At 49.6% G+C, this 24,065-nt stretch overlaps 7 protein-coding genes across 7 annotated transcripts; 3 read left to right on the top strand and 4 right to left on the bottom strand.

The window, feature by feature from the left end:
* Positions 1-31: 31 nt before the first annotated feature.
* On the bottom strand, positions 32-5,412 carry DEU56DRAFT_833614 (P-loop containing nucleoside triphosphate hydrolase protein). The gene is made up of 22 exons (XM_041354664.1): positions 5,041-5,412; positions 4,919-4,991; positions 4,679-4,871; positions 4,453-4,626; positions 4,215-4,398; positions 3,905-4,158; positions 3,771-3,854; positions 2,599-3,723; positions 2,511-2,549; positions 2,383-2,455; positions 2,204-2,331; positions 2,130-2,158; positions 2,004-2,077; positions 1,872-1,954; positions 1,775-1,815; positions 1,419-1,727; positions 1,059-1,363; positions 877-1,000; positions 685-818; positions 577-632; positions 338-521; positions 32-285 (listed from the first exon to the last, which is right to left on the bottom strand). Exons 1-22 carry the CDS (start codon positions 5,298-5,300, stop codon positions 174-176), a joined length of 4,038 nt encoding a protein of 1,345 aa, XP_041203039.1. The 5' UTR covers positions 5,301-5,412; the 3' UTR covers positions 32-173.
* Positions 5,413-6,768: 1,356 nt separating this feature from the next.
* DEU56DRAFT_833609 (actin interacting protein 3-domain-containing protein) lies at positions 6,769-10,165 on the bottom strand. Its single transcript, XM_041354663.1, has 4 exons — positions 9,961-10,165; positions 9,733-9,911; positions 8,215-9,674; positions 6,769-8,162 (listed from the first exon to the last, which is right to left on the bottom strand). The coding sequence occupies exons 1-4, from the start codon at positions 10,090-10,092 to the stop codon at positions 6,919-6,921; spliced, it is 3,015 nt and encodes a 1,004-aa protein (XP_041203038.1). The 5' UTR covers positions 10,093-10,165; the 3' UTR covers positions 6,769-6,918.
* Positions 10,166-10,519: 354 nt separating this feature from the next.
* Positions 10,520-13,026, bottom strand: DEU56DRAFT_918061 (Metallo-dependent phosphatase-like protein; the record flags this gene model as incomplete). Its single annotated transcript, XM_041358068.1, has 10 exons — positions 10,520-10,661; positions 10,719-10,745; positions 10,800-10,854; positions 10,907-11,109; positions 11,160-11,335; positions 11,385-11,496; positions 11,549-11,996; positions 12,047-12,395; positions 12,452-12,603; positions 12,657-13,026. The coding sequence occupies 10 exons, from the start codon at positions 13,024-13,026 to the stop codon at positions 10,520-10,522; spliced, it is 2,034 nt and encodes a 677-aa protein (XP_041203037.1).
* A 118-nt stretch (positions 13,027-13,144) lies between these two features.
* DEU56DRAFT_91890 (uncharacterized protein) lies at positions 13,145-14,590 on the top strand. Its single transcript, XM_041358192.1, has one exon. The coding sequence runs from the start codon at positions 13,246-13,248 to the stop codon at positions 14,212-14,214; it is 969 nt and encodes a 322-aa protein (XP_041203036.1). The 5' UTR covers positions 13,145-13,245; the 3' UTR covers positions 14,215-14,590.
* A 426-nt stretch (positions 14,591-15,016) lies between these two features.
* DEU56DRAFT_746433 (aspartic peptidase domain-containing protein) lies at positions 15,017-16,914 on the top strand (the record flags this gene model as incomplete). The annotated part of the gene is made up of 9 exons (XM_041349200.1): positions 15,017-15,253; positions 15,357-15,457; positions 15,511-15,704; positions 15,759-15,921; positions 15,975-16,030; positions 16,087-16,173; positions 16,227-16,394; positions 16,445-16,614; positions 16,669-16,914. 9 exons carry the CDS (start codon positions 15,017-15,019, stop codon positions 16,912-16,914), a joined length of 1,422 nt encoding a protein of 473 aa, XP_041203035.1.
* Positions 16,915-17,086: 172 nt separating this feature from the next.
* DEU56DRAFT_746455 (uncharacterized protein) lies at positions 17,087-17,544 on the top strand (the record flags this gene model as incomplete). Its single annotated transcript, XM_041349202.1, has 2 exons — positions 17,087-17,267; positions 17,327-17,544. The coding sequence occupies 2 exons, from the start codon at positions 17,087-17,089 to the stop codon at positions 17,542-17,544; spliced, it is 399 nt and encodes a 132-aa protein (XP_041203034.1).
* A 2,914-nt stretch (positions 17,545-20,458) lies between these two features.
* On the bottom strand, positions 20,459-21,724 carry DEU56DRAFT_918057 (uncharacterized protein; the record flags this gene model as incomplete). Its single annotated transcript, XM_041358067.1, has 6 exons — positions 20,459-20,674; positions 20,741-21,060; positions 21,112-21,190; positions 21,244-21,280; positions 21,332-21,587; positions 21,643-21,724. The coding sequence occupies 6 exons, from the start codon at positions 21,722-21,724 to the stop codon at positions 20,459-20,461; spliced, it is 990 nt and encodes a 329-aa protein (XP_041203033.1).
* Positions 21,725-24,065: the final 2,341 nt, after the last annotated feature.

Below are 24,065 nucleotides of genomic sequence, written 5' to 3'. Positions count from 1 at the left end.
TTTCTCGCAGTATACATAGGCATATTTAGCGGGAGCAGAATTATATTGTCCTACAGTTCCCACAGCTACCATATCACTGACTCATCGATTCACTGATGTAAGTGTGATTGTATAGTCGGTGATCTAATCGATTCATTAATACATGGGGGGCATCAGGCGTCGTTAAACTTCCACTACTTCTTGCTCAGTGCTTGCAGTTGGACAAACTCGTAATAATCCCCTCTCCGCGCAAGAAGCTCATCATGTGTTCCAGATTCGCTGACTCTCCCGTCCTTGACGAAATGTCTGTAAAGCAGTGAGAAAGTTTTAACGGTGACGATGCTCTCCATTGACTCACATGCGATCAGCGTTCTGGATAGTCGAAAGACGGTGGGCGATGGCAATGGTGGTACGACCTTTGGCAGCTTTGTCAAGAGCTTCTTGCACAACCTTCTCTGAATTTGAATCGAGGGCTGATGTGGCTTCGTCGAGCAGAAGAACCTTTGGGTTCCGAAGTAGTGCGCGAGCGATTGCTATACGTTCTGTATCATGATTTCAGCGTACAAAGAAAGGTACCTGTCAATGAATGATACACACGTTTCTGACCCCCCGACAACTGTGATCCTTTGCCACCGACTTCGGTATTGAACCCACTATTATTATCATGTCAGTAAGCCTCAAGTTCTCGTAGTATTGAGGTCTCACTCTGGAAGTGATTGAATAAAATCTAGTATATTGGCATCGCGGCATGCAGCCTCGATCTCTTCTTGTGTAACCTCAGATTCTGATCTGGCGGCACCGAGCAAGATATTGAAGTGGATAGTCCCCGCGTACAAGGTCTGCAAGACAAGCAGTCAGCTCTCTCTACCAAGAGATGAAAATCACGAGTCTATTCACAGGCTCTTGCGACACAAGTGAAATATGCTGTCGATATGCCTGGACATTACATCCGTCGATATGCTCCCCATCGAGCGAGATCTGTCCAGAAAGTGGATCATAGAAACGCTCTAGTAACTGGATGCTAGATTGAAATGAACTCTCAGCAGCCTGTTCGAATACGACGCAGTGGTAAGACTTACACTGTGCTTTTGCCGCAACCGCTAGAGCCGACTAAAGCAACATAAGTTCCAGGTTCGACAGTAAGCGAGAGGCCACGAAGAACCCGGAATCCGGGACGGGTGGGGTAACTGAAATGAATGTTTTCCAGCACTATGTGGCCCTTGATAGATTCGCTCGGAACACTTTTGCCTTCCGTTGACTCTGCGTCAATCGTAGGAGTCGAATCAAGGAGCCTGATAATTGCGTTCGCGGCCCCTTTGGCTGATGAGACGTCAGGCACAAATGCGAAGACGTTGCCGGCCTGCATTGCGCTAAATACTGTAGTCTGCCGGTGTTTTGTTTACTTCAATAATGCGCAAAGGTTTACGAAATGGCCGTACCATCAAAGCAATGAAGAATGATTGCGTGGTCATTTCAAGCCGTGAAACGAGCGTCGCGCCATACCAGAAAACTAAAGCGATTACCCAGAATGCCATAGACTGAGAGATTGCGAACAGCATGTTGCTCCAGAGCGCCGTCCTAATGGTTTTTCTGATGGGTTCTTCCAAACTTTGTCTGTAAAGATCGAGGCAATGCTCTTCCCGGGTCAATGATGCAACAGTACGGATGGCTGCAGTAGCTTCGCAGGCAATCTGAGCAGAGCTTTCATGCGCTGACTTGTTTTTCTTATCTTTCAGAACAACAACTTGCTAGAAGGTGTTTAGCGCGACGGGAGATTATTACGCGAGTCACGTACCAAACGTATAAATCCAGCGGACGCCAGGATAGGGAGACATGCTAGATAACGACAAAATTTGTAAGAGGAAGGCATGAAATCGGAAATCGGGACGCACCCATGCCGATAATAGCCAGCTTCCACGCATATGCATAGCCAATGACCATACCAACAACTACAGTTGTGATAGATTGGACGATTCTAACCAAAGTCAGTAATGACACTACTTTGGGAGTACTCAAATACTCACGTTCCCAGAGTTACGCCAGCGAGACCATTGATCTTTTGAGGGTTTTCACTCAAGCTTGACGTCAGAGCGCCAGTCTTACAGAGTCCATTGAGGGTTTTGCATGAGCTAGGGAGTTATAGGACTCACACTGTTCTTCTCGTTATCAAAGTACTCGACTGATTCCATGAGTGAGAAAAATACGTTAGCGATTAAGCACTCACTGTCTTGTCGGAGGATGGCTTTGAAGCTCATTGAACGGAGCTTGGCAGTCAAGACGGCGGCAGAAGAAGAAAAGTAGTAGCCCTGAAAACCAACACACAAGCCGTACAGAATGGCCAGAATGAAAAACCTGGCTCGAAATAAGTGCCAGCATGATCTCCAGGAAAATATGTAACTCAACCAGAGAGCATTCCGGTCGCCGGCGTAGCGGCGCGCAGAATTTGTGGTCTCAGAAAAGCCGGCGATCGCGCGCCCTACCAGTGCATGCCAGGATAAATGGTTTCTGTTTGGTTTGGTGACAAGACTTACCATAGATAATGCCAGAGGCAGGATAAGCGGCACCATTGCCTGCAGAAACATTTGAGATCAGCTGATAATATATGCTTCGGAAACTTACACATGGCAAAGAGAGATCCGATAAAGTATCGGCGAAGCCCTTCGCGGTAAAGACCAGCCATTCGTCCCATCAAATAGAATAGACCGTAGTCTTCTTCTGGAGCCCGATCCCCTACTGTCTCCTTTAATTGACTGACGACGTCGCTTCCGGTGGAGCGAATGGTGCTCTTCCGATCGAGGATTTCTCCTGACCTAGGCTCCTCCAAATCTCTCTCCTGACTTGATATCGCTGCATCCAGATCTTCATCTTCGTGACCCTCACGAAGAGTTTGTGCCGTGACAAGACGAAAGTATGCCCCATTTTCGTCTGCCAGGAGTTCGGCATGAGTCCCTCGCTCCAGTACCAGTCCATCGCCCATTACGAGTATGCAGTCAGCATCTTTGATGGTTGACAAGCGATGAGCAATGGTGATGGTAGTTCGGCCAGCAGATGCCTTGTCCAGAGCATCTTGTACAATCCCTTCCGATCGAGTATCGAGGGCGCTCGTCGCTTCATCAAGGAGCAAGATCCGCGGATCCGACACAATAGCTCGCGCGATAGCGACGCGCTGTTTCTGCCCTCCCGATAACAGGAAACCACGCTCACCAACCATGGTGTCATATCCTTGTGGCAAGTGGGTAATAAAGCTATCTGCATTGGACTTGATGCAGGCTGCTTTTATGAGCTGAAACTTCTCCTCATCAGACGCATCCTCGTATGGTGTGCCAATGAGACCGTGGGCGACGTTGCCCCTGATAGTAGTCGCGAAGAGCACGGGCTCTTGTGAGACTAGACCGATCTGAGAGCGCAACCACTTGATGTTCAGTTCCCGCAAGTCAGTTCCGTCAAGCGTAACAGAGCCGCTGAGCGGATCGTAGAAGCGTTCTGTGAGAGATACAATCGTAGATTTTCCAGATCCAGATGCGCCGACGAGAGCAGTTGTCTTGCCAGCCGGAAAGGTGATGTTGATGCCTTTGAGAATTGGGACATCTGCGCGAGAAGGATAGTTGAATTTGACGTCCTTGAACGTAATCTCGCCAGTAATTTTTGCAGGTTTTAGCCCTCCTGGGTTTGCAGAGTCGATATCAGGAACACGCTCGATCGTGGCGAAGAGTTTGGCGGCAGCACCACAGGCACGTGTAATGGCTTAAAGCATTATGAGAATTCCGAAACAAAAGCGAGACCACGATTACCTTGCAATTCAGGCGCAAGCATGGCAAGAGAGAATGATCCAATTAAGATGGCCATGAAGACATTCACGACCTGTCCGGCGTTCGCTGCCAACCAATGTTAAATGTAGTTTCACGGCACAGAAACGGGAACAGACCCTGGCCCTCATTGATGAGGGTAGTTCCAAAATCGAACGCCAGCGAATACGCGCTGTATATCACAAAAAAGAGGAAGCCTAACCCTATACCTTGCCCAATACTCGCTTTGCAGTCAACGGCGCGAGTTATATCGATGTCCTTATCGTATATTCCAGACAAAACTTTCTGTGTCCCGAAAGCCTGTGCAGTGCGAATCGTGGATATGACCTCTTCTGCAAGATTACCCGCCTCAGCAACATGTTTCAAGGACAATCTGGCATGGAACGGAGATCAGAGCTTCAGGACAAGTTCAACAGCAGGTACACTCACTGCGTGTATTTGGACACAAACTTATTCATGACGCCGCCTATGATCATGATGCACGGGAGGATGGACGACAACGCAAGAGCGAGACGCCATGACCGGACATATGCAATTATAAAGCCAACGACGAATGAGCTGACGAAAGTGACTGCAATAGTGACCTTTTCGGATATCCCCAGTTGTACCAAGTCTATTTCAGAACGTGACATCGACCATCCACTCTGAAATGTCCGGTATGACTTACGAGTATCGGTTTGGATGCGGGTCGCAACCTCTCCAGCCCCAACATCATCAAAATAGGCGATGTCCTGTCTAAGGATGGCCTGGAGATATCTCTCTCGTATTCTTTTCCCATTAAGCTCTGAAGTATAAACCCAGGTGTACATGTACAGATACGTGGATACGAACATCGCGATACCTGGTACCAAGTTCAGATACCAGGTGTCATTTTCATCAAATTCAGAACTTACCAAGATAAGTGAGGTAAGAAGCATCTAGTCCAGCGTTATGTCGGAATGCGGATGCAGCAGCATTTAGTGCCGCCTGCGCCTGCTCAATCACGTTCGGATCATTGGACTGTAGCGATTGATAGTACTCGTTCTCTACTAAACCAAATGTAACGAAATCTTGTGTCAAGTTGCCGAATATGAAAGTCATTAATGGCTAGGGCAGACAATCAGGAAATGTAGCTCGCAAACCCGAGAACTCACCTGCGAAGCGCCAGCCGCAATAGCAAAGACTATGCCAAAAAGGTCTAACATTATTTCAAAACGAGTTGAATACCTGCGTCGGTGAACTACCACGTTCAATCAGGAGAGTGGGATGATCTTACCGAAATAACGATAAGAATGACGCAGGGACGGGTGCGTCTGCTGCCTTTGCGTTCTCGGCTTCGCTCTCTATTTTCTTGGATGATTTCTTTGGCCAGGGGAGAAAGGCTCGGATGCCCTTTGCATTCTCTTTGATTTCCAGAGCGACATGTTCCGGTCCCGGGGGTGCGAGCTCCTTGGAAAAGGCAGGTTTCTTCTCATCCGGAGAGGCTGGAAGACTCTCCGAGGTATGAGGCGCATGTGAGGTGGATTCTGACCTCATGTCCGAGCGCAGCTTGGGCGGACGGCTGCAAGGAATGCATCCATTTATGTAGGTCGCTGCGGTTCTGAGGCGCCCGGCGGCGTCCACCAGGTTCGGCTCACGTGAGAATCCTAATACTAGGAGCCTGCGGAACATTTGATTGGGACCTGTACCTCATGTCTGGAGCCTTCGTCCCTCTTCTTCCACGTATCCGACACGTAGTATGCCAACGAGATGCTTATCGGAATCCTTATCACACACATACCATGTCGATGCCGGGGCTGATGTCACTGCACAAGCCGCGCATTTTTTTTTGACCTACTGCAGTATACGCGCCCTACTTGAACATGCCGGTCCATTACGTAGCAGCTTGCCAGGTCGTACAATCAATAAAGGCAACTCGGTGATTTGCCGGATTCCAATGGAATGCTGGTGTCATTCCGTTGGGATACTGTAAACCCTATACCTCGTACGATCGTTGACGCCGAAGCTGATAAGGTAAATCTAATCTGATGAGAGCCTATCTCCCGAGTCCCGACGAGCTCACGTACGTGAATCATTCATCGAGACGTTGCCTTGGTTATTCATCGGCTTGTGGGCTCTTGTGGACTGCAACTTAGGCACTGTGGTATTATCCCAGGGTCGACATCTGTCGACAATGGACATCCACTTCGAGAACAGTGGACTCGCACAAAATTTCTGACGAAAGGCGGCATAGCAACTCATACCAGGCTTTTGTGCACACTGGTCGGCTTGTCGACAAAGTTACTGTTTTTGGTTTATCTCCTTTTGTGCAGTTCTCATTGTCTGCTATGCCATGGCTGTGCTCGGGGAGTTCTTGGGACCAACATTTAAACGTCACATAGCCATCGGGCATACCATTGTGGCCGGGGAATTCGCGGTATATCAGATGCGCATATGAACTTCTTTACGCACCACTGTAATTTCCCTCTTTCCCCCACTACCGAGCCTCTGGCCGTGGTCCTCAAGGCCCATTGCATTCTACGACTTGCTCTTTAACAACGCTCCTGGTAGAGCCGTTCAAATTCGCCATTATGGCGTTTAAGCTGTCGTATTTCTTTTGGACACCCCGGCATATTAAGATCCCAGGAGAGATCAAGCCGATGAGGCGCCAGAGGCCAATGAACTTGTGAGCGGCTCCGAATTTTATTGGCATAGAATTTGAATGAATGACTTTCATCCATATATAGTGCTGATATTCCTTCTCCTTGGAATAATCACCTCTCAGCAATAAGAAAGTCATTGGAGAATAATGAACTCGGAGGTGCCGCGACTGCTTAGGCGCCTCATGACATGACGGGCTGTGGATTAGAGTGCTATGTATCATTAGACCCACCGCAGAGGGGAGACTTTCTTGGATAACAATTATGTGTATAACAGGAGACGTTGGTCGCACATAGGGGTGCGTTGTGTCAATAGCGAAGAACATAATATGTAGTACCAAATCGGCATAAGTAAGACATGAACAAAATGCAATGTCAGTCGGCTCTCCATATGATTAATGAAACCAAGGTGCAACACGAAAAACCAAGTCCCAGTAAGCATGAAATACAGGTTCCACAAGGACAGGTAACTACCAAATGTCCCCGTCAAAGTTCAAATCTAATAGTGTTGGCCATCAACCAGCACTCAGGGAAGTCGGGAAACCCGATAAGTTGTCAGCAGATGATGCTGATGCGCTGTTGAACATCGCTTTTAGCGCTAACTCGTTCCTTCTCTGCCGCACTCTATCCACCTCTTCAGCTCCGCCTGTCATTCGCAACCTCTTGCCACCCACGAATCCTGACAGCTCCTCCTGAAATTCATCAGACCGGCTCGCGAGGTCTCGTTCCCGGTTTTTCTGGTTTGCCTCAATTGCCTTCATCCGCCGCTCTGGGTCAACCGCTGCGCCCCGAATCTCCATCATGACAGTACTCAGGCCAGTATGGCCCTCGTCCACTGGAAGAGGCTTAAATCCACGGCCTTTGTTATTGCGTCCGGGGGTAGTGCCGCGGATAGAAATGACCTTGTCAACGTGCCCAAAGACGTCCACCAAAGCTTTGTGATCTTCGAGGAGATCGGTCAAGAATTCTTCTTGATGGCCGAGGAAGCCTTGTTCCTCTACGATATTCTGCAGCTCCTCTTCCCAAGTCTTCTTCCACATCGGCCTGACGGTATCAATGTGCTCTTTGAGACTAGCCAGCTCCGTAGCAGTGGAAGTGATGTCCTCCTGAATCTGCTTCACTAGCTGAGGCTTGGGAGTCATATGGCGCTTGAGAACGTCATCTCGGAGTGCCTCCACCGTGTCCTGCAACTCCTCGACCTTCGTCAACACGTTCTGACTCCGTGTGTCCAATTTCGTCTTCCCCTGGTCTATAAAGCCCCGTGCGCCGCCAACCTTGACAGACGCTAGCTGCTTCACAGATTGCGTTTGTGTCCGCAAAGCGCCCAAGGAGTCCTTCGTCGACTTCATAAACTCCGTGTACAGCTGTCTCATGATTCCTAGATCACGTCGCAGGTTCTGTACCTCGTCGAACTGCGTCTTCAGATCATCCACTACTCGGTTGGAGTACTCGGACATCGCCGAGGCCCCCGTCGTTTGGGGCTGTAGTTGAAGAGACTGCCCAGTCATCTGAGGCAGGATGAATGGACTGCCGCTCGAGCTCACGTCACCCACGATGCGCGAGAGCCTACGTGCGACATTGTGTAGTTGCCTTTCGGATGGCCGATCTGTCCTCGGTGTGCTCTCGACGAAGTCATGGGCGATGATGGGATTCACGTGGGACGATCGACGGTCATTTGAAATCGCGGTGCGAAGTTCTTTAAGGTCGTTAGACAGCGTCGATATCTGAGTGTCGATGTGTTGCTTTATTTGATCGAGCGCTAAAAATACAATAGATCAGTATGAGAATACAAGAAACGCGACTCCACTCACGTTCGATGTTGAGAGATAGCAGGCATTTCTCCTTCACCTCCTCAATATCTTCCAGCTCATACTGCACACCGCTAGAGGGGTCACGTATGTATATCGCAGGGAAATTCTCCTGACCCGGATTATACGAGAACCTATCCACGAATAACATCCTCAACGACGAAAAGGACAAACCAGGTTCGATGGTGACCTTCTTGACTTCTCGCCCGACTTGTAAGAAAACTGAGAACGTGGTCAGGGAAACAGGTTCAGGTGTCTGTTCAAAGACCGTAGGCTCTGTTGTCACGTTGTCTGCTTTGGACGGCGTACGAGCTCGTTGGGAGCGAACGGGCTCTATTAACGAAGGCAATGGAGGAACGGGAGGGGCTGCCTCCGCCTCGACTATGGGCGAGGGCGTTCGCGATATCGTTCTGTTAGACCGCGCGCTGCCGGTGCGCTTGACTTCCGGTTCATCCACTTCTGTTAGAACCGCCAAGTCCCCTGGTGTCAGCAATGACCCTGCTGCCATCGACCGCCGATTGCCTGACCGCTCCCGTGAGCCTGTCATTTTCGTGATGTTGTACGTCGAGAAACGCTTCGACGCACGCCGCTCGAGCACGTCGCTCTTCTTCAATGCGGCTAGGGAGCTGGCGACTGCAGGTGCTTGCAGGCTGTCGATGGGAGTTTGTGGTGAGGAGATTTCGCTAGGAGGGGTTGGTGCTTCATCTATCAGCACTGCAGGGAGTAAGGGAGGCGATAGGGAAACTGGTCTATCGACGAGCGAATAGCGCTTGACGGAGGCAGGTACAGGGACACTCTGAGGTGGTGTTTGAGGCAAATTCTTGTCTGGCTCGCTGGGTGGGGCGTGATGTGGAGTTGCTGTTACGGAAGATGCGACCAAGGTCTCTGATGAATCACGCGAAAGTGTGTCACCATTGTGCTTGTGCACATTCTGCGATTGTCGTGCCTGAGGCGGGACTGAGCCTCGATTGGTGTGCCCGTTGGCGCTGCTGGTGATCGTGTTTTCATGAGCCGACGTTTCATCGTCAGGTTCGCGAAAGACGGATGGCGGAGATGGCGGCGGAGGGGTTTGCGAAATTGGGTCTTGTCGTTTTACTGACGATCTTGCAGACTGTCTTGTCGTGCTGTCCCTGTCCCTATCCCTATCCCTGTCCCCCTCTCCCTCCTCCTCCAATACGCTACGCGAAAGCTGCGACCGATGTCTGGAATCGTCATCACGCCGTGAAGCCTTGTCAGACTTAGACGAGCGACTGTCTGTCCGTGAATGGGACGAACGATGTCGTGTCTGGTGCTCCGACACGATCCGACGGTACATGGACTGCTTGCCGCGGAGACCCTGAAGGAGGTTGGTGATAATCTTGCGCACAGTGGGTAGATACACGTTGAGGTTGTCTGTTGTGGCTTCCTCTGCTAGGCAGGTTTCGAGGACCTCTCGTAGGTCTTCGGGCACGGACATGAGGTCTCTGTGAGGTTATACTTAGTAGTTGAGGGTTATGTCTACCTGCAGGCAAAGGCACGCACGACATATCGATATTAAATGCAGCAAATGCAGCCACAGCCGCGTTGAAGTCATTCCCGAGGCGGACGTAGACGTCGCTCACCTGGATCTCGTCCATTTTGCCGGTGCTCCATTGGGTGAGGGACTCAAGAAGTTGTTTGATGGCCACGAGAAGACGTGTGACGGCAGACTCAACTGCGGGCTACATCCCTGGATGAGTTAGTTATTACATTGCAGATAAGGGTACTCACATGTGCGTGCGAACGGCTGCTGCGTGAAGAGGATGAACTTGAAGAATGGGTCGAGGTTACTGACTGGTGGTCTCGCCGTGAACTATGGCCCGCGTAGGGCGGCGGCGGCGGCGTTGACCTCGTCGAAGACATTCAGGAGCACAAAGGAGGTCAGTGTGTTGGTGGAGGAGTGCTTTATGCCAGGCAGCTCAAGGCCAGGAGTATTCTGATCAGCGGTCTTCGGTTTCTTCGGTGCCCTTTTCTGCCATGAGAATATATTTCCAAATGAAGCCACAGTCACCATCATGATCGAATATGCACAGTGACAGTGGCCGGAATACGTCTGATACATACCAAGAACGGGGGATACAATAGGACTTGATTGCATAGCGTACACGGAACGGCAGTGACAACAAGAACAGGTGCGCCTTTCTTGAAGGTCGCTGATCCTCACGCTTGATCACCGTACGGGTTCAAAGTTTGGGATTCAGGAGCCAGAAATGTGATACTAAATGTACAGACCCGTGGCGAAGGGTCACTAATTATAAATTAAATCCCATGTGCCCTTTGCCCAATAGTTCTACGACTGCGGGTTGAATAGTGGAGCCCTTGGTCCAGCTAGAATGTAGTCGTTGAGGATCTCGTCCTTCTCTGTGCGCTTGTACGTCCGGATGGTCTCTCCATAATCTGAGATCTCGTACATGCGGAACCGCCGGTCAAACCTGAGGGCACAGTAAGTGAGATGAAAATACGGAAACATAAATTATGATTCAACCCACCCAACCTGTCCGTACCCAGAATACGACCTGCATCATACAATGAACACAATTAATGACGGATGAGCACGGTGCGCTGCTTACCCTCCGCCTCCAAAGCACATCCATATATCCTTGATACGTTTGCAATCCTCCGTGACTGGGGCACTACATGAGATCCGGCATCCAGGAGACTCAATGCTGAAACTTACTGTGGCAGTGTCCATTTGCGACCACCTTCACTTCGGGTATGCCTCCACCTGTAACATGACCACTCTCCAGTGCTTTCTTCAAACCCTTGTCGAACATTCCATCATTCTTCTTCGCAAAACCGGGTTCTTCCAGATCGTGCAGACCGATGTCCAGCAGCTGGCCAGTACGCGTGTCCGTGTCCGCTGTACTGAATGACTCTTGCCTGGGAAAAAGTCAGCTTAAAAGTGACTAATACGGAAGTATGAAACCCACAGAGGAATGTGGAAGAACATCATAGCATTGGGCTTGGCTAATTTGCGCGTCGTGGGCGTGATCTGATCGGACTGTCTGGTCCATATGGAACCAAAATCCTTGCCGGTGTCCGGTGTGAACGGACGTTCTATGGGCTGTATCTTGGATGATTCTTGCAAAAACCAGTTAATTTGGTCCTGGTGAGCTATGAGCGCAATTGACGAGATGATATCAAGGAACACTGACCTCGTGTATCCAGTCGTACTCCGTTGGGAAGAAGTAACCTAACCAATCTAAGTAACCGCTCGAGTAGGATCCAGAGTCAAGAAAGTACAGCGTCAGCAGCGATGTCATGGAGCTATGAAAGGCGATCAGCTTGTACCCCAATACCGTGAAGTGGAAGCACTCACGCATCAGCACTCTTCACGTTCAGAACGTAGTTCCCAACACCGTGAATATCTTTCGGACCCCTCTGCACCATGGAGTAGGGGAGGGCCTTCATCATACGCACCTGCTCCTGCTTCACATCACCGTTCTCCTCGTCATGATTGCCGAATATAGCTGCCCAAGGTATCTTGCGATCTGTAGCTGCTACAGCAAACTTTGCCAGGACGGATTTGGGATCCCAAGATGTTCCTTGCCCGTTGAGCTGGTCGCCGGAGAAGACGATAAGGTCTGGCTTTTCTTCGTCCAGCACGTGTGCGAGGAGCGTGTTGGTGAGATTATCGGAGTTGACGCAGGGATCAATGTCAGTTTCCCGACATACGCCTCTGGAAACGGAGAAGTGCAGGTCTGCGACCTGCAAAATCTTGAATTTTCCGTCTCGTGAGAAGTGTAAAGGATGTGCGCGAGGGACCGCTGCAAATCATACTCAGTCTACTACGAGCATAAAAGCTGTTAATGCTCACACTTAACGCCGCGGCGGTATGTCACATACACACTCTCTAGTTGCCCCTCCTTCTCTGGGGTTACGGGAGGCTCTAATTTCTCAAATCCGTACCAAGGTCGGTCCTCCCCGAAGAGTACGTCGACTTCGGTAATGAGATTGGCCTTGTCTTCCGAAGTCATGTCGCTCATCGTTTTGCCCGGGAGGTACCACAGGTACAGTGGTTCCGCACGCATAACGCCGTCACGGATGGAGTGATCAACTCTTACCCAAGGGTCCGTGAGAGGTTCGGGAATGACATTGGCAGGAAGGAGGCGCAAGTCGGTAATGAGAGGTATATCAAGGCGGCGCGTCCGCCTGTAGTAGATATTCTGGAGTAATTTGGTAAGTCATGAAATAGGTAACGTGAACTAGTGGTGGTGCGTACCAGAGTCCAGAGACCAGCTTGCTTGTTAAGATCCCGTTCCACTCTAACCCAATTACCTTTGATGGCGTCCTGCTCGATGGTCGTGCTGGGTGCGCAAAGGTTCCCGACGAGATCTGGTGGCATCATGCAACGCGTGATGGCAATTTCAGACACTGTACATAGAGAATTGAACTGAGTCCCTGACAAAAGTGACAAGCATACGTACGGCCAGTATCGTGAGGTAAGAGCGGAGCCCAAACGTCAAGAGGATAACTCTCTATATCATCGGTAGTATCCCAGGGCTGATTGGATGAGGAATCCCACCAGTCTGTCTCGTCATCGTTGCCCGGAATTGGCTGTGCCTCCTCTGGGTCACCGGTGACTGGCGGCGTAGAAGGTCCCTTATCGAAGTAGTCGGTGGTGGCAACCGCATCCCAAGCTTGCCAGCCTAGACGCTGGGCAATGCCAGGACCGTCGGTAGGCTGATATAATACGAAGAAGTATGTCAGGAGGCATGAGAAGCCAATGATAGCGGCTGTAGGGACCAATATGCCCCTCATAGATCGGCCAATGCGAGAGAATGAAAACGCAGCCATTATGGCCCGACTAGTCCTGGATTAGCGAGCGACCACGGTCAATGAATTCACGAAAATTAGCGAGAACACGGTTATGACCAAGTGCTGCGAGCCTGCGTGTTCGAGGAAGACAAGGGGGTCACATATCCAAATCAAGCGATTAATGGTGGTCTACAAATTCTTCAATTATGGGTTTGCTCAGAAACTTTCTTTCTCCGTTCATTCCAATATTTTTCGCGAATGCAGGCTTTGTGTCGCGTAGCCCGTCGTCTCTACTCGACGCAACCACCAGAACGGGCTGCCAGCGCCTTGCCAAAGTTTGCAGCAGCTGCCAGAGATGCCTCAGCTCCAATGGCCGTTCGTGAACGCCGCGAACGCAAGCGGGCCCACCTCAAACCTCCTACCGACAGCGACCTCACTCAATCAGAATATTCGGGCTATAGACGAGCCCTTGCCAAGGGTGAGCTGATGGATGAGCGGGGGAGAGATATGACGGAAGCTCAATGGCTTGACGCCCTCAATGAACGGCGGACGCGTCTTCGCGGTCTGAAGGTCACAGACATTAATGGAGAGAAAGAGCTGCAGGTGGTCGGTCAGAGAATTTATCTCCCGAACATCATCTTCCGCATGGTGCGCAATTTTACACCCACCGGCAAGCCCTATAACCCCTACGAAGCCACTTTCCGAGTTCCCATGTCTGTCACGAAAACAGACGTTCGCTCATATCTATCTTCCGTGTATGGCGTTAAAACTACCTACATCCGAACTGCCAACTACTTCTCGCCGTTATATCGCCAATATAATGGGGCAAAGACGACGCGAGCATACCGGACATACAAGCGTGCCGTTGTCGGTCTCGTCGACCCGTTCTACTATCCTCAAGCAATGGAAGACATGACTGCAGAAGACAGAAAGAAGCGGATGAATTGGCTCAACGAAAAATTTGCGCTGGATGCATTGAAGAGATGGAGGAGACATGAACTGGTGCGGACGTCCCAGTCGGGGAGCAAGAACTGGCGCTTCACTGGTCATCTGCGGAGGGATAAGATTTTGAAGGCAGTCGCAAGGAGCCGCTCAAGAATGCTACGAGAAGTTGAAGATGTGAAAGAGGAACTGGCAGACAAGCGGGCACAGGGGATTCCCATCTTCTCAGACACTAAGAGGGGCTCGCGACCAAGTAAATGGAAGGAGGCGCTCTTGGCTAATTAGATCGTACGGCTCTACTTACACGTACGGTGATACTAATACTGATATTAGGCCATATTCTGCTTTGATGAGCATCGGTGAGGTCTTCTCTTATCCAGTTGAAGGAAGTCCGGGTGCACTGGGATCTGGAAGCCAGACTAGATAATCGATGTCACGGTTATTGCAATGTCACCGCTTTTCGTTCCTTACCATCATATGATCCCATTGACCACTTGTTGACTACTTTAAATTCTTCACGCACTCACCATGGTGTGGTGTGATGTTCACATGAAGAGGCTGTGATTAAACCCATGCTTGTGGTCCTTGTGACGGCGGTTTGAAGGATCTATGATGCCCAGCCTTGCCCAGCCGTTGACACAGTGGTGACCCTGAAGAATTGAAGCGGCCTTGAAGGTTGGATTTGGGCTGTCTTTGGCCTTTTGTGCTGACTCCGAGTCCACTCAGGCTAGTACTGTCAGACAATTAACCGGTGAATTCGGCCAGTATTTCAGGACTAGATGTTCACAAATAACAATTGGGCTCTTCATGACGACTATTTCTGCGCGTGGCTGTTCTCAGAGCAACGGAACCTGTTTCCCTCGGATCGCTCAAGTGACAAGCGCCGAAGGGTTGCGCAGCACTGACCGGAGCATGAAACATGTTATAACGCTCAAAGAGGATCTTCGCAGGTCCATTGCTTCTTATCCTTCTTCTTTCGCTATCAGCTCGCGGGTCCGGGTCATTAATTTTGTTTTTTCTCCTCTCGAGTCCAGACTGCAGGCAGTCTATCATTTTAATCGATTGCTCATCCGCTTTCTAGAGCGTTATGATTGCTTCAGCTTGCTTTACGACCCTCTTATTCCTTCTTCTATCCCAGGATGCATCGGGAGCACCAACAGCATCACCTACTGTCGTAGGGCGGAGCATGCCTATCCGCAGGCTCAGCCCTTCTTCACAGAACCTCACACTAGTGGCTCAGCAAGCAAAGGACCAAAGAGACATTCTTGGTGTAAAATACGGTGGCCAGTTACTTCAGCAGAGGGGCACTGGATATAACCTGTATGTAAATCCTATCATGTCCTGAGTGTTTTATCCTCAACACTGCGCTATCCAGCATTGTCAACCAGGGTGTTGATACAGGGTGTGTAGAGAGCTCCGCCCACTAGCATACGTTTGCTGATCGGACATGTTTCAATAGCTACTATGGAACCATAGCAATCGGGACACCGCCAGTGTCCTATGATGTAATTCTCGACACTGGTTCATCGTAAGTACCAAGTCGTAATTTTCCCACACATAGCTAAGAACAAATATCTCTAGCGATCTCTGGCTGACTAGTTCTATTTGTGGGCCAGGCTGCGGAACCAGCCCTACATACGATCCTGCAAAATCGTCTAGTTTTCAAAATCTCTCAACGCCATTTGAAATCTCATATGGTTCGGGTGCAGTGGCTGGCTATGTTGCTGAGGAGACTGTTCAGATGGCTGGTTTCGAGGTGGCAAAGCAAGGTTTTGGTAAGCAGTTATATACATCGAGTGCTTTGCATCCGTCTGACAGAACATTTGTAGGCGTTGTTAATGCTCTTTCGTCGGCCTTCAACACGAACCCTGTATCTGGAATAATGGGCCTTGCATGGAGTCCGCTTTCTTCCACGCAGCAGACGCCTTTCTGGCAAACGCTGGCTAGTGGTGGAAGTTGGGATTCTGCGTTATTCGGAGTACAGCTCACACGGTATGTGTAGACTGAGTGATTTCACTATGTTTTCCTGACTTGTGGCTGGTAAGCTATGGCAATGTGTCTAATGCAGCTCAAAACGAACCAGGAGGAGTTATTGACTTGGGTGGGTGGATTCATCCCACTTTCATGCTCGCAAGTCTAACGGTGACCCTTTGACAGGCTACACCAACAGCAGTCTCTACACGGGATCAATTGAATATCATAACCTTGTTGGAACACCACAATACTGGGAGATTAACATGAACAGTAAGTAGAATATAAAAAACAACAAAAACCAGCTGACGCGTTTGATAACCTAGCGCTGACTGTGCAAGGAAAGTCCATCGACATCGCAGGGATCTCGACTGCTATAATCGACACCGGAACTACAAACATTGCAGGCCCCGCCAGTGCCGTTGCGAGCATCTACGCACAGATCCCTGGATCCCAAGCAGGAACGGGCCAATTGGATGGATATTACACGTATCGTAGGTGTTAATGCCCTCATGCTATCCGTAGGCTGACAGGACAAAACTAGCATGCAGCACGACCGTGAATGTGCAGTTTAACTTTGGTGGTAACACTTGGTCGATGAGCCCCGCGGACTTCACGCACTCCCAAGTCAGCACCACGGAGTGCCTTGGGGCATTCTTCATCGCCTCATTCGGCTCAGGGGGTCCTTCATGGGTTATTGGCGACGCGTTCCTCGTGAGCTTTCATCACTAGCTTTTGTTATCTGGACTGCGTCTGATTGATGCGTAGAAAAACGTTTACTCTGTGTTCAAGTACAGTCCTGCCTCTGTTGGTTTTGCTGCGCTATCAGAGACTGCTATCTCTCAGAATGGCATCAAGGCTGCCGTGCCATCCCCAACAATCGGCGCTGTGACAGCTGCTACAAACACTGGTGCTGCGTCAAGTGCTTCGTCAGGCGCCGTGTCAAGTGGTCCTTTGAGTACATTGCTCTGCTTCTGGCTAGCTTCTACGTCAATCGCTTTTCTGTTCTGGTGATTTGTTAACATGGACATGTCACATAATTGTACATTCATTTCAGGGTAGTGGAGTTCTGGTGATGTTAATACGGACATTCACATAATTATACATTCGGTTGCAAGAGAACAAGCGCCCACTGCATTGCATCCGTTCATCTCTCCCTTGTCCTGAACGCTATCGCTTCCGTTTAATGGGTAGCTTTGGATCACCCCCGCCAATTGATACATTCCAGCTATATGATCTCCGTGTTGAGGTCATATGCCCGCCTGGGGAACGTATACTATGTGGAGCGAAAGAGGGTGACCATTTTATCCTCGAAGGAGAAATGCTTCATCTCCCACCTGGACAAGGATTCTCCATTTATTCGCTCAGTAAGCGTCCTGATCGATATTTCTTTCAGTATGCTTGCTATCGCTTACCGCGTAATTAGGTGCCGTTTTGCCGCTTCTAGCAGCTAAGCAGCGCGTCACTCACCCAAATGATTGGATGAGCACGGATGCAGAGGTTGCTTGTCCCGACCCAAATTGCAAGTCTAGATTGAGAATCGTGAGGACTGGAGTTAGGACATTCAGCCATGCTGAAGTCACAGCTCTTCCCCTTGCACCCCTGGGCCACGGTCAGGCTGGTTCGGCGCTAGCGGGGGCCTGATCAAGAGCTGAATCGCTGCGCCGGTGGGGTATTGCAGGGTTAGCGCTGATCAGAGGCATACTAATGTGGAGGCCTGAGGGTGGCATTGGATATCTGGATTGCTACCTTCTGCTCCTATGCATAGGGGAGACTTATCATTTGACCAAGTGTGTTGCTGCAACCAAGTTCCGAAGTTACTTTGTGACAGTCGCGCATGGTATTCATATAGATTAACATAGAGTCTCCTTGTGCCGTTTCTCCTAGAAATGTTAGTCGTTACTGCAATGTTACTGGTATTTCAGGCTGCAATCGCCACGCTATTTGGCATCGTTTGAAGTCATCCCTACGTGTATCGTGCGGCCCTCGTACAGGACCTATGGCGAGAGACAGGAGTCGCAAGGAGACAGATTGGAGTTGTCATGATTGAGAAAGAATTGTTCAGCCAATGGGTAAGATTTCAATGGACAGACTTGAGCGAATTCACGGTTGAAGGCAGCGACGCGAACGTGCCGAACGAAAAGATCGCGCCGTGTCGCAAATGCAATTCACATTCGGTGCAAAAGGCCTCTCAGGAGTCTGATTGTGCAAGGATTCTATGTGGTCTGCTGTTGCGCGCCAGCGCAATATTGATGATCAAGTACGAGTGGACATTGCTCAGAAACTCTGCTCTTCGAAAAGATACAGCTATTATATCTCTAGCCCGGTCATGACGTCCATCATGCTGTGGACAGAAGTCATGTCCTTGACTTGGGCAATAATATCGTCATCTGAAGCGATCCTCTTGTATTCTCCGCCACGCTCCTGCGCTAGCAAAAGTGCGCCGAGTGGTTAACCAAGATGAGCAACCAGTTGCATGTCAGACTCCAATTCGGCTGGTTGATTTTCTTCATGAGCCTTGGACTGAAGATAATAACGAGTCCTCAGTTAAAATCTGGGATGCGAAGACAGGCGAGCTTGTCACAACTCAAAGGACACACAAATTCCGTGTGGTGCCTAGCTTTGGCCTAGCTTGGACTTTGGATGGCAAAACGCTCATCTAGGCTGGGTCGGTTGGCACGGTCGATGACTCGATTAGGACGTGGAACACCAAATCCTGGAAGCAGACCGCGGTTCTGGATGAGCACACCAGTGCAGTCGATGCCATTGCAATATCTCCGAATGGCCGCATCCTCGCAAGCGCATCGTACGACAGGACAGCACGATTATGGAACCTCGACAACGGCCAGCCCATCAGTTCGCCACTCCAGCATGCAAATCTAGTTGGCTGCGTATCGTTTTACGGAAAGCTACTAGCAACTGGCTGTGATGAAAACATCATTGACTCTTGGAATGTTACTGCGATTGTTAGAGAGGCTGACCTCGACAGCCTTCTGTCGGATCCAAAGGTGGGTTAACAGGCATGTCTCATTTCATTTCATTATCACAACTGAGCGCACTCTGCCAGGTCGATAAGTCAGCACTCCATGTAAGTGACACCTTCATAAAAAGATCTCATCATGTCCAACCATATGATACACTCTATATTAATGCTCCACTACGTCAGCCTGCTCATCGGGTACCCCGAGGTTTTTTCGATGTCCCACCAGATCATGCTCGTGTACGTTTTCAGTATTACTTCGAGTTTTATCCTGACCTCCGTGGTCTCAGCTCTCTGCACGAAGCCGTCCCCGCCCCCCTCCTCAGCACTGCAATGAAACACGCGTCTCGGTCGCTTATTCCACCGTAGCCGCTCCAATGTACATGAGACGTCGACGTCCACTCCTCTCGACTGGGCTCAACACCTTTTGAAACGGCGCGGAGGAAATAGTGAAGACATAGAATTGCACGGGCGCAGCCCAGGAGTTGTTGATGTCCCGTATGCACAGGCAGAGCTTGTATGTTTTTTCTCCTGAGTAACCTGACATTATATAGAGAAATGCTTCAGCAAGAGAGAAACGGAAACATTGCACTTTACTACGGGCAGCCGACGGCTTCCCACCCAATGCCACACAGCAGTCCAGTTCGATTCAGACCCAGCTATCTTCGCAACTACAGGCATCTGTCCCCAGTTCGTCAACCACTGTTATTTGTGATACCACCACGGCTACAACCCCAACGACCTCGCACCCTGATGTAATGCTCAGACAGGCTGGACACTGAACTCGCTTATGGCTCTATCTGTTGTACGTCTCCCGAGTATATTGACGGTCATCATTAATCTACGATTTCCTCATCCTTCGTTGATGCGCTTTGCCTGTGCTACTCACTCTGCCATATTTCGAACTGTCCTTTTGTTGATACCCCACTGCTGTACACTCACCCACGCGAGCAGATACAGTGCACAGGTGACGGAGCGACTTACGACGACGGACATATGAATGTGAATGTCAACTGATTTCATTGAACAGACAAATCCTAGGTCTACATGCTTCTAGTATATGCGCCGGTCAACGTATTGCGGACAGGTACAGCTATTTTTCATGCACGCGGTCTTCCGAACTCACTCTGGTTGATATTGCTCGACGTTCATGAACACCCTCCTCATTCTTTGGGCCCTCTGGCTCATTCTGGATTGTACGAAACCATTGGATAACATGGGGTGCGAATTTGAATGTCTTGCCGTGCGCAATTGAATTTGAGACGAGAATTCCGGATGCAGAGCCCAGCGCGCAGTACAGAATTATCCTGAAGTTGCATGAGAAGTTTTCATGCCTCAGAGAACGAAGAACCAGTTCTGAAACGAATGATCAATATCGGTGCATTCCTACTCGCGAGTCGCAGTGTGCTTGAATATTACCCGTTCGACCAGCGAATTTGATGCTGGGGTAAACCCTGAATCGTAAAATGGAAAGGCGTACCTACGAATGCAGGTGGGACTGACATCGCTCTGATCGCGAAAGTCCAACACAACTCCATAAAATTAAGTAATAAATTGAGCGCGCCACGCCATACACACTTATGCTTCCGCCAACTTCGCCGAAACAGAATACGACTCAACACTGTCCTGATCTGGCCTAACTTCTCGTACAATATTGCCGGTTCCTTCTGATGCGTTCGATATAGTCCCTGCGAATGCTAGAGTCGTAGGTGCTGCAGTAACTCGGGTCGACCACTCATGTGTAACTGCCCTTCCCCGTGCCACACGTATGATGATGAATAATTGCGTAATGCCCTGGTGTTGTTGAAAGAAAGAAGCTAGCATCAGAGACGCAGATAACTAAGGTTTCTGCCTGCTTACCTGAACTTGGATTGTAGACAGGAAGCATATAGTGGAGAGAGCGTATGAATGCACAGCAAATGCAACAATGAAGATTATGATGAAGACACTGAATCCCATGGCGGACTCGACGACCATGCGGATGATGGCATCGTAGGTGCTAGAATCATATTCATTCAATGCCTGCTTCATCTGGCTTCGTACGTTGAGCAAACATTTCGCCACGAGAATGGTATAAAGTATGGTGTGCGCCACTTGGAAGGCGAGGAATGCAAGTGTGGCGTTGATTTTGTAATATTGGGCCCCGGTACCCGCCTGGACCAAGACGAAAATGGCTGATCCTGCTCAAGATGTCAGTGACTACTACCGCTTGGTAAAATGTGTAACTGCACCAATCATGCCAATATAGATGGCGACCATGGGGACCATCACGCGTCTCGCCCAGTTCCATATCACAAAACATCGGTAAAGCTGGGTATATTTCAAGTGTCAGGCTTGCACATATGGCAAACTATTCGACTCACAAGTAGGGCTTGCATCAAGCACTCCGAGACGTAACCACTAGATGAGACCATTAACACTGTCTGTAGATTGATAACCAAATATGCATACCACACTATCGCCAGAAAGTTGATACGGTACTGCATTACGTTCACGATCAGCGCGACGGGACCACCAGGTGCATCACGAAGGTCTATCCAAATCATCTCCGTATATTTTGTGTTGCAAGCAAAGCTTATCGTCATCAACGTAAACGTGATCAGTGTGTAACAAAGAAGCACATGACGATTATTTGCAATTTTCTCCCCATTACGGGGACGTTGCATGAGAGCAATCACGGCTTGGACTGTAAGCAGAAGGTATACCCCTATTGTGTTACAGAAGTCAACCACCGAATCATCGTATGTCAACCGAAAACGCACCGTAGGATACACCCCCCAGCACCATTCCAATGAGACGAGACCGTTCAAGCGACAAATTTGTCTGTGGAGTATAGGAAGACATTACCCAAAATTTCGGGAAGAGGCGCCTTGGTAATCTGGCACTGGCAAGCGGTGAGAATAACCAGCAGGATAGTGTAGGGACGGCAAGAGAAGAAGCATATATATAGGGATTCGAAATAGAGTTTTCACCTGGGAGAGGAAATCCATCCACTGGGGACACACTGTGACACCGGTAAGTCGATCGAGACTAAGGCTTTTGCGTGAGGTAACAAAGGGGGGAGACATTGATATAAGGGTGGACTCGCACCCATCAAGAGTTTGACGTGGGATCGAACGAGATAGTGAGCTAAGCTCAAGCGTAGCTTCAGGTGCTGAACACAAGTTTCAAACTTCTTTATTTGACAAAGATCGTAGTTTGTTCTTTGTTGAATTATGGATTAACTGCTCGTCACGCTGAATCTGAATAACGTCTGCATACCGTTCATTAGATGCTTCTGGCGCCTATATCGGACCCACCCTATCCATATTACAACATTAACAACCAAATAAGCAAATACTCACCCTAGTTTGTGCTGGTACATGTACAATATTTTTGTTCACCGTGTGCCTTAACAGGTACGAATGAGTTTGTCTTTGTTTATTTGGTCTGCTTGATCAGATGAATAAAAACGGTGTGGTTTGGTAATGCAGAAGCGAATGAGGTGTACTTGGTCGTTTTACACGCTTTGTGCGACTGGTGGAAAGAAGTCAAAATATGGATATGAATCACTGGTCCCCAAGCTTCAAGAGTTAGGAAATTCGATAAAGAAGGTTGGGATTGTACGGAGGCGCGATCCATGTCATTGAATCCCATTTCCTGCAGGTAGAATTTGACTGCTTGCTGGTGAGTCATTTTCGCTGGATTGACGTCAGAGGTCATGTCAGACAATTGCTTCGTTCCAAGAACTGCGCAGAAGGCCCTGACGGAACGCCACAAAACACGCCAGGGAGGGATGGTGATGGTGACGTTATACCCGAGGCAGTGGTATGACATGGAAGTTCAGGAAGATAGCGTGATATGGTGTCGACAAGAGATGCGATTTCGTCAATGTCATTTGTAAAATAGCCGTGGAATGGGCAGACCAGAAAGTCGTTGAGCTTCTCTTATGGGTTCATATATACGCAAGCGTCCTGGAAGATCTGTCACAGCACAGTCAGCCACCCCAATGGCATGCATAATGGGTAAAGTCTATTAAACTTATGATAGAGTTCAGAAAACAATATGTATACACGATGACGAAAGCACTTAGGGTCCGGTCTTGACGAGCCGTAAGGTTGATATGGTAACCCTAAGCATCAGCCGGTGCCAGATCATAAAACGGTGTAACAGTGGTGTGGAAGCTGCCACCGTTCTGACGCTTCACACCGTCATGACATTCATGCCAAGGGACAATCTCAACCCTTGGCTGTGATAATGTTGCATATCTCCAGCAGGAAGTCGACACCACTGTCGTAAAAGTTTGACATCCATAGAGAGCTTCAAACAGTTAGAAAAGAGTGATCCATCCGAAGCGTTGGAGCACATACCTAACCCTAACACGAGCCGACTAACATCACGAAATGTGCCAAATCTTGCCAGACGGCGTGGGTGATTGACATGCCAGCTTCGGGTAGCGCATAAATTTAGTTATGTAGAACGAATGGCAGCTAGAGCTTGTTGCACGTTCGATGCGGCCCCGACGGCGCCGCCGTGGGGCTTGCAACAATACAGAGAAACCAGATCCGTGTCCACGTGCGCATGACCTGATCATAAAATTTAGTAGAGCATCGAGCGAGTGTCACTAGCTTACCCTGGCAGCTATTGGCCTCTGTCAACCCGCGGGGTTACTGCAAGTGGGTAATTCATTTGTCCTTCCTGCGAACAGAGAGCAGCGTCGAGAGAGCTACCAGGGGAATCAGATTCCGAGTCGGACTAATCTCCCTCGTCCTACGTGTCAGGTTGCTCGAGGAGCCGGGGGTCTTACGGGCGGACAAACAAGAATGTCTTCTGAGTGGGTCGTGTCGGCAAGAACTGAATCACCTTGTCCGCCGTTATAATCTCCAGGCCGTGAAAACCATTAGCCTTGACTTCATATTTAAAGTATGGTACCCGGGCTGGCCTTTGTCAAAGCGCCAGACTTTAACGAAGCGGAACATCCGAGAGGTAGACAGTCGTGCGCGTGAGTGATGCATCGATGAGTCGTGGCTCCAGGTAAACATGGTGTTGAGCGATTTCTGAAGCTCGACATAGCTTTTATGATCGATGCAGCACGAATCAACGCACGCCTAGTGATACTCCGCATCACGAGTGACCTTGCAGAATGACTGCAACTTCACGAGACCGCCAGCTGGCTTCAACTTGAATACGGCCTTGTCCTGGATGA

Source organism: Suillus clintonianus (assembly GCF_016758775.1).
Source record: "Suillus clintonianus strain FC179 chromosome Unknown DEU56scaffold_122, whole genome shotgun sequence".
NCBI lineage: Eukaryota > Fungi > Basidiomycota > Agaricomycetes > Boletales > Suillaceae > Suillus > Suillus clintonianus.
Note: the sequence above shows the minus strand (reverse complement) of the source record. Positions and strands in the feature narration are given on the sequence as shown.

Excerpts from the sequence above, each read along its gene's own strand:
- DEU56DRAFT_833609 (XM_041354663.1), bottom strand. The coding sequence starts at position 10,092 with ATGTCTTCGACGAGGTCAACGCCGCCGCCGCCGCCCTACGCGGGCCAT. Across the intron at positions 9,675-9,732 it reads GCATTTAATATCGATATGTC|AGACCTCATGTCCGTGCCCG; the intron begins GTGCGTGCCTTT and ends ATAACCTCACAG. Across the intron at positions 8,163-8,214 it reads GCTATCTCTCAACATCGAAC|CGCTCGATCAAATAAAGCAA; the intron begins GTGAGTGGAGTC and ends TTGTATTTTTAG.
- DEU56DRAFT_833614 (XM_041354664.1), bottom strand. The coding sequence starts at position 5,300 with ATGAGGTCAGAATCCACCTCACATGCGCCTCATACCTCGGAGAGTCTT. Across the intron at positions 1,364-1,418 it reads CATTCTTCATTGCTTTGATG|ACTACAGTATTTAGCGCAAT; the intron begins GTACGGCCATTT and ends AAACACCGGCAG. Across the intron at positions 633-684 it reads TTTATTCAATCACTTCCAGA|TGGGTTCAATACCGAAGTCG; the intron begins GTGAGACCTCAA and ends TGATAATAATAG.
- DEU56DRAFT_91890 (XM_041358192.1), top strand. The coding sequence starts at position 13,246 with ATGCAGGCTTTGTGTCGCGTAGCCCGTCGTCTCTACTCGACGCAACCA.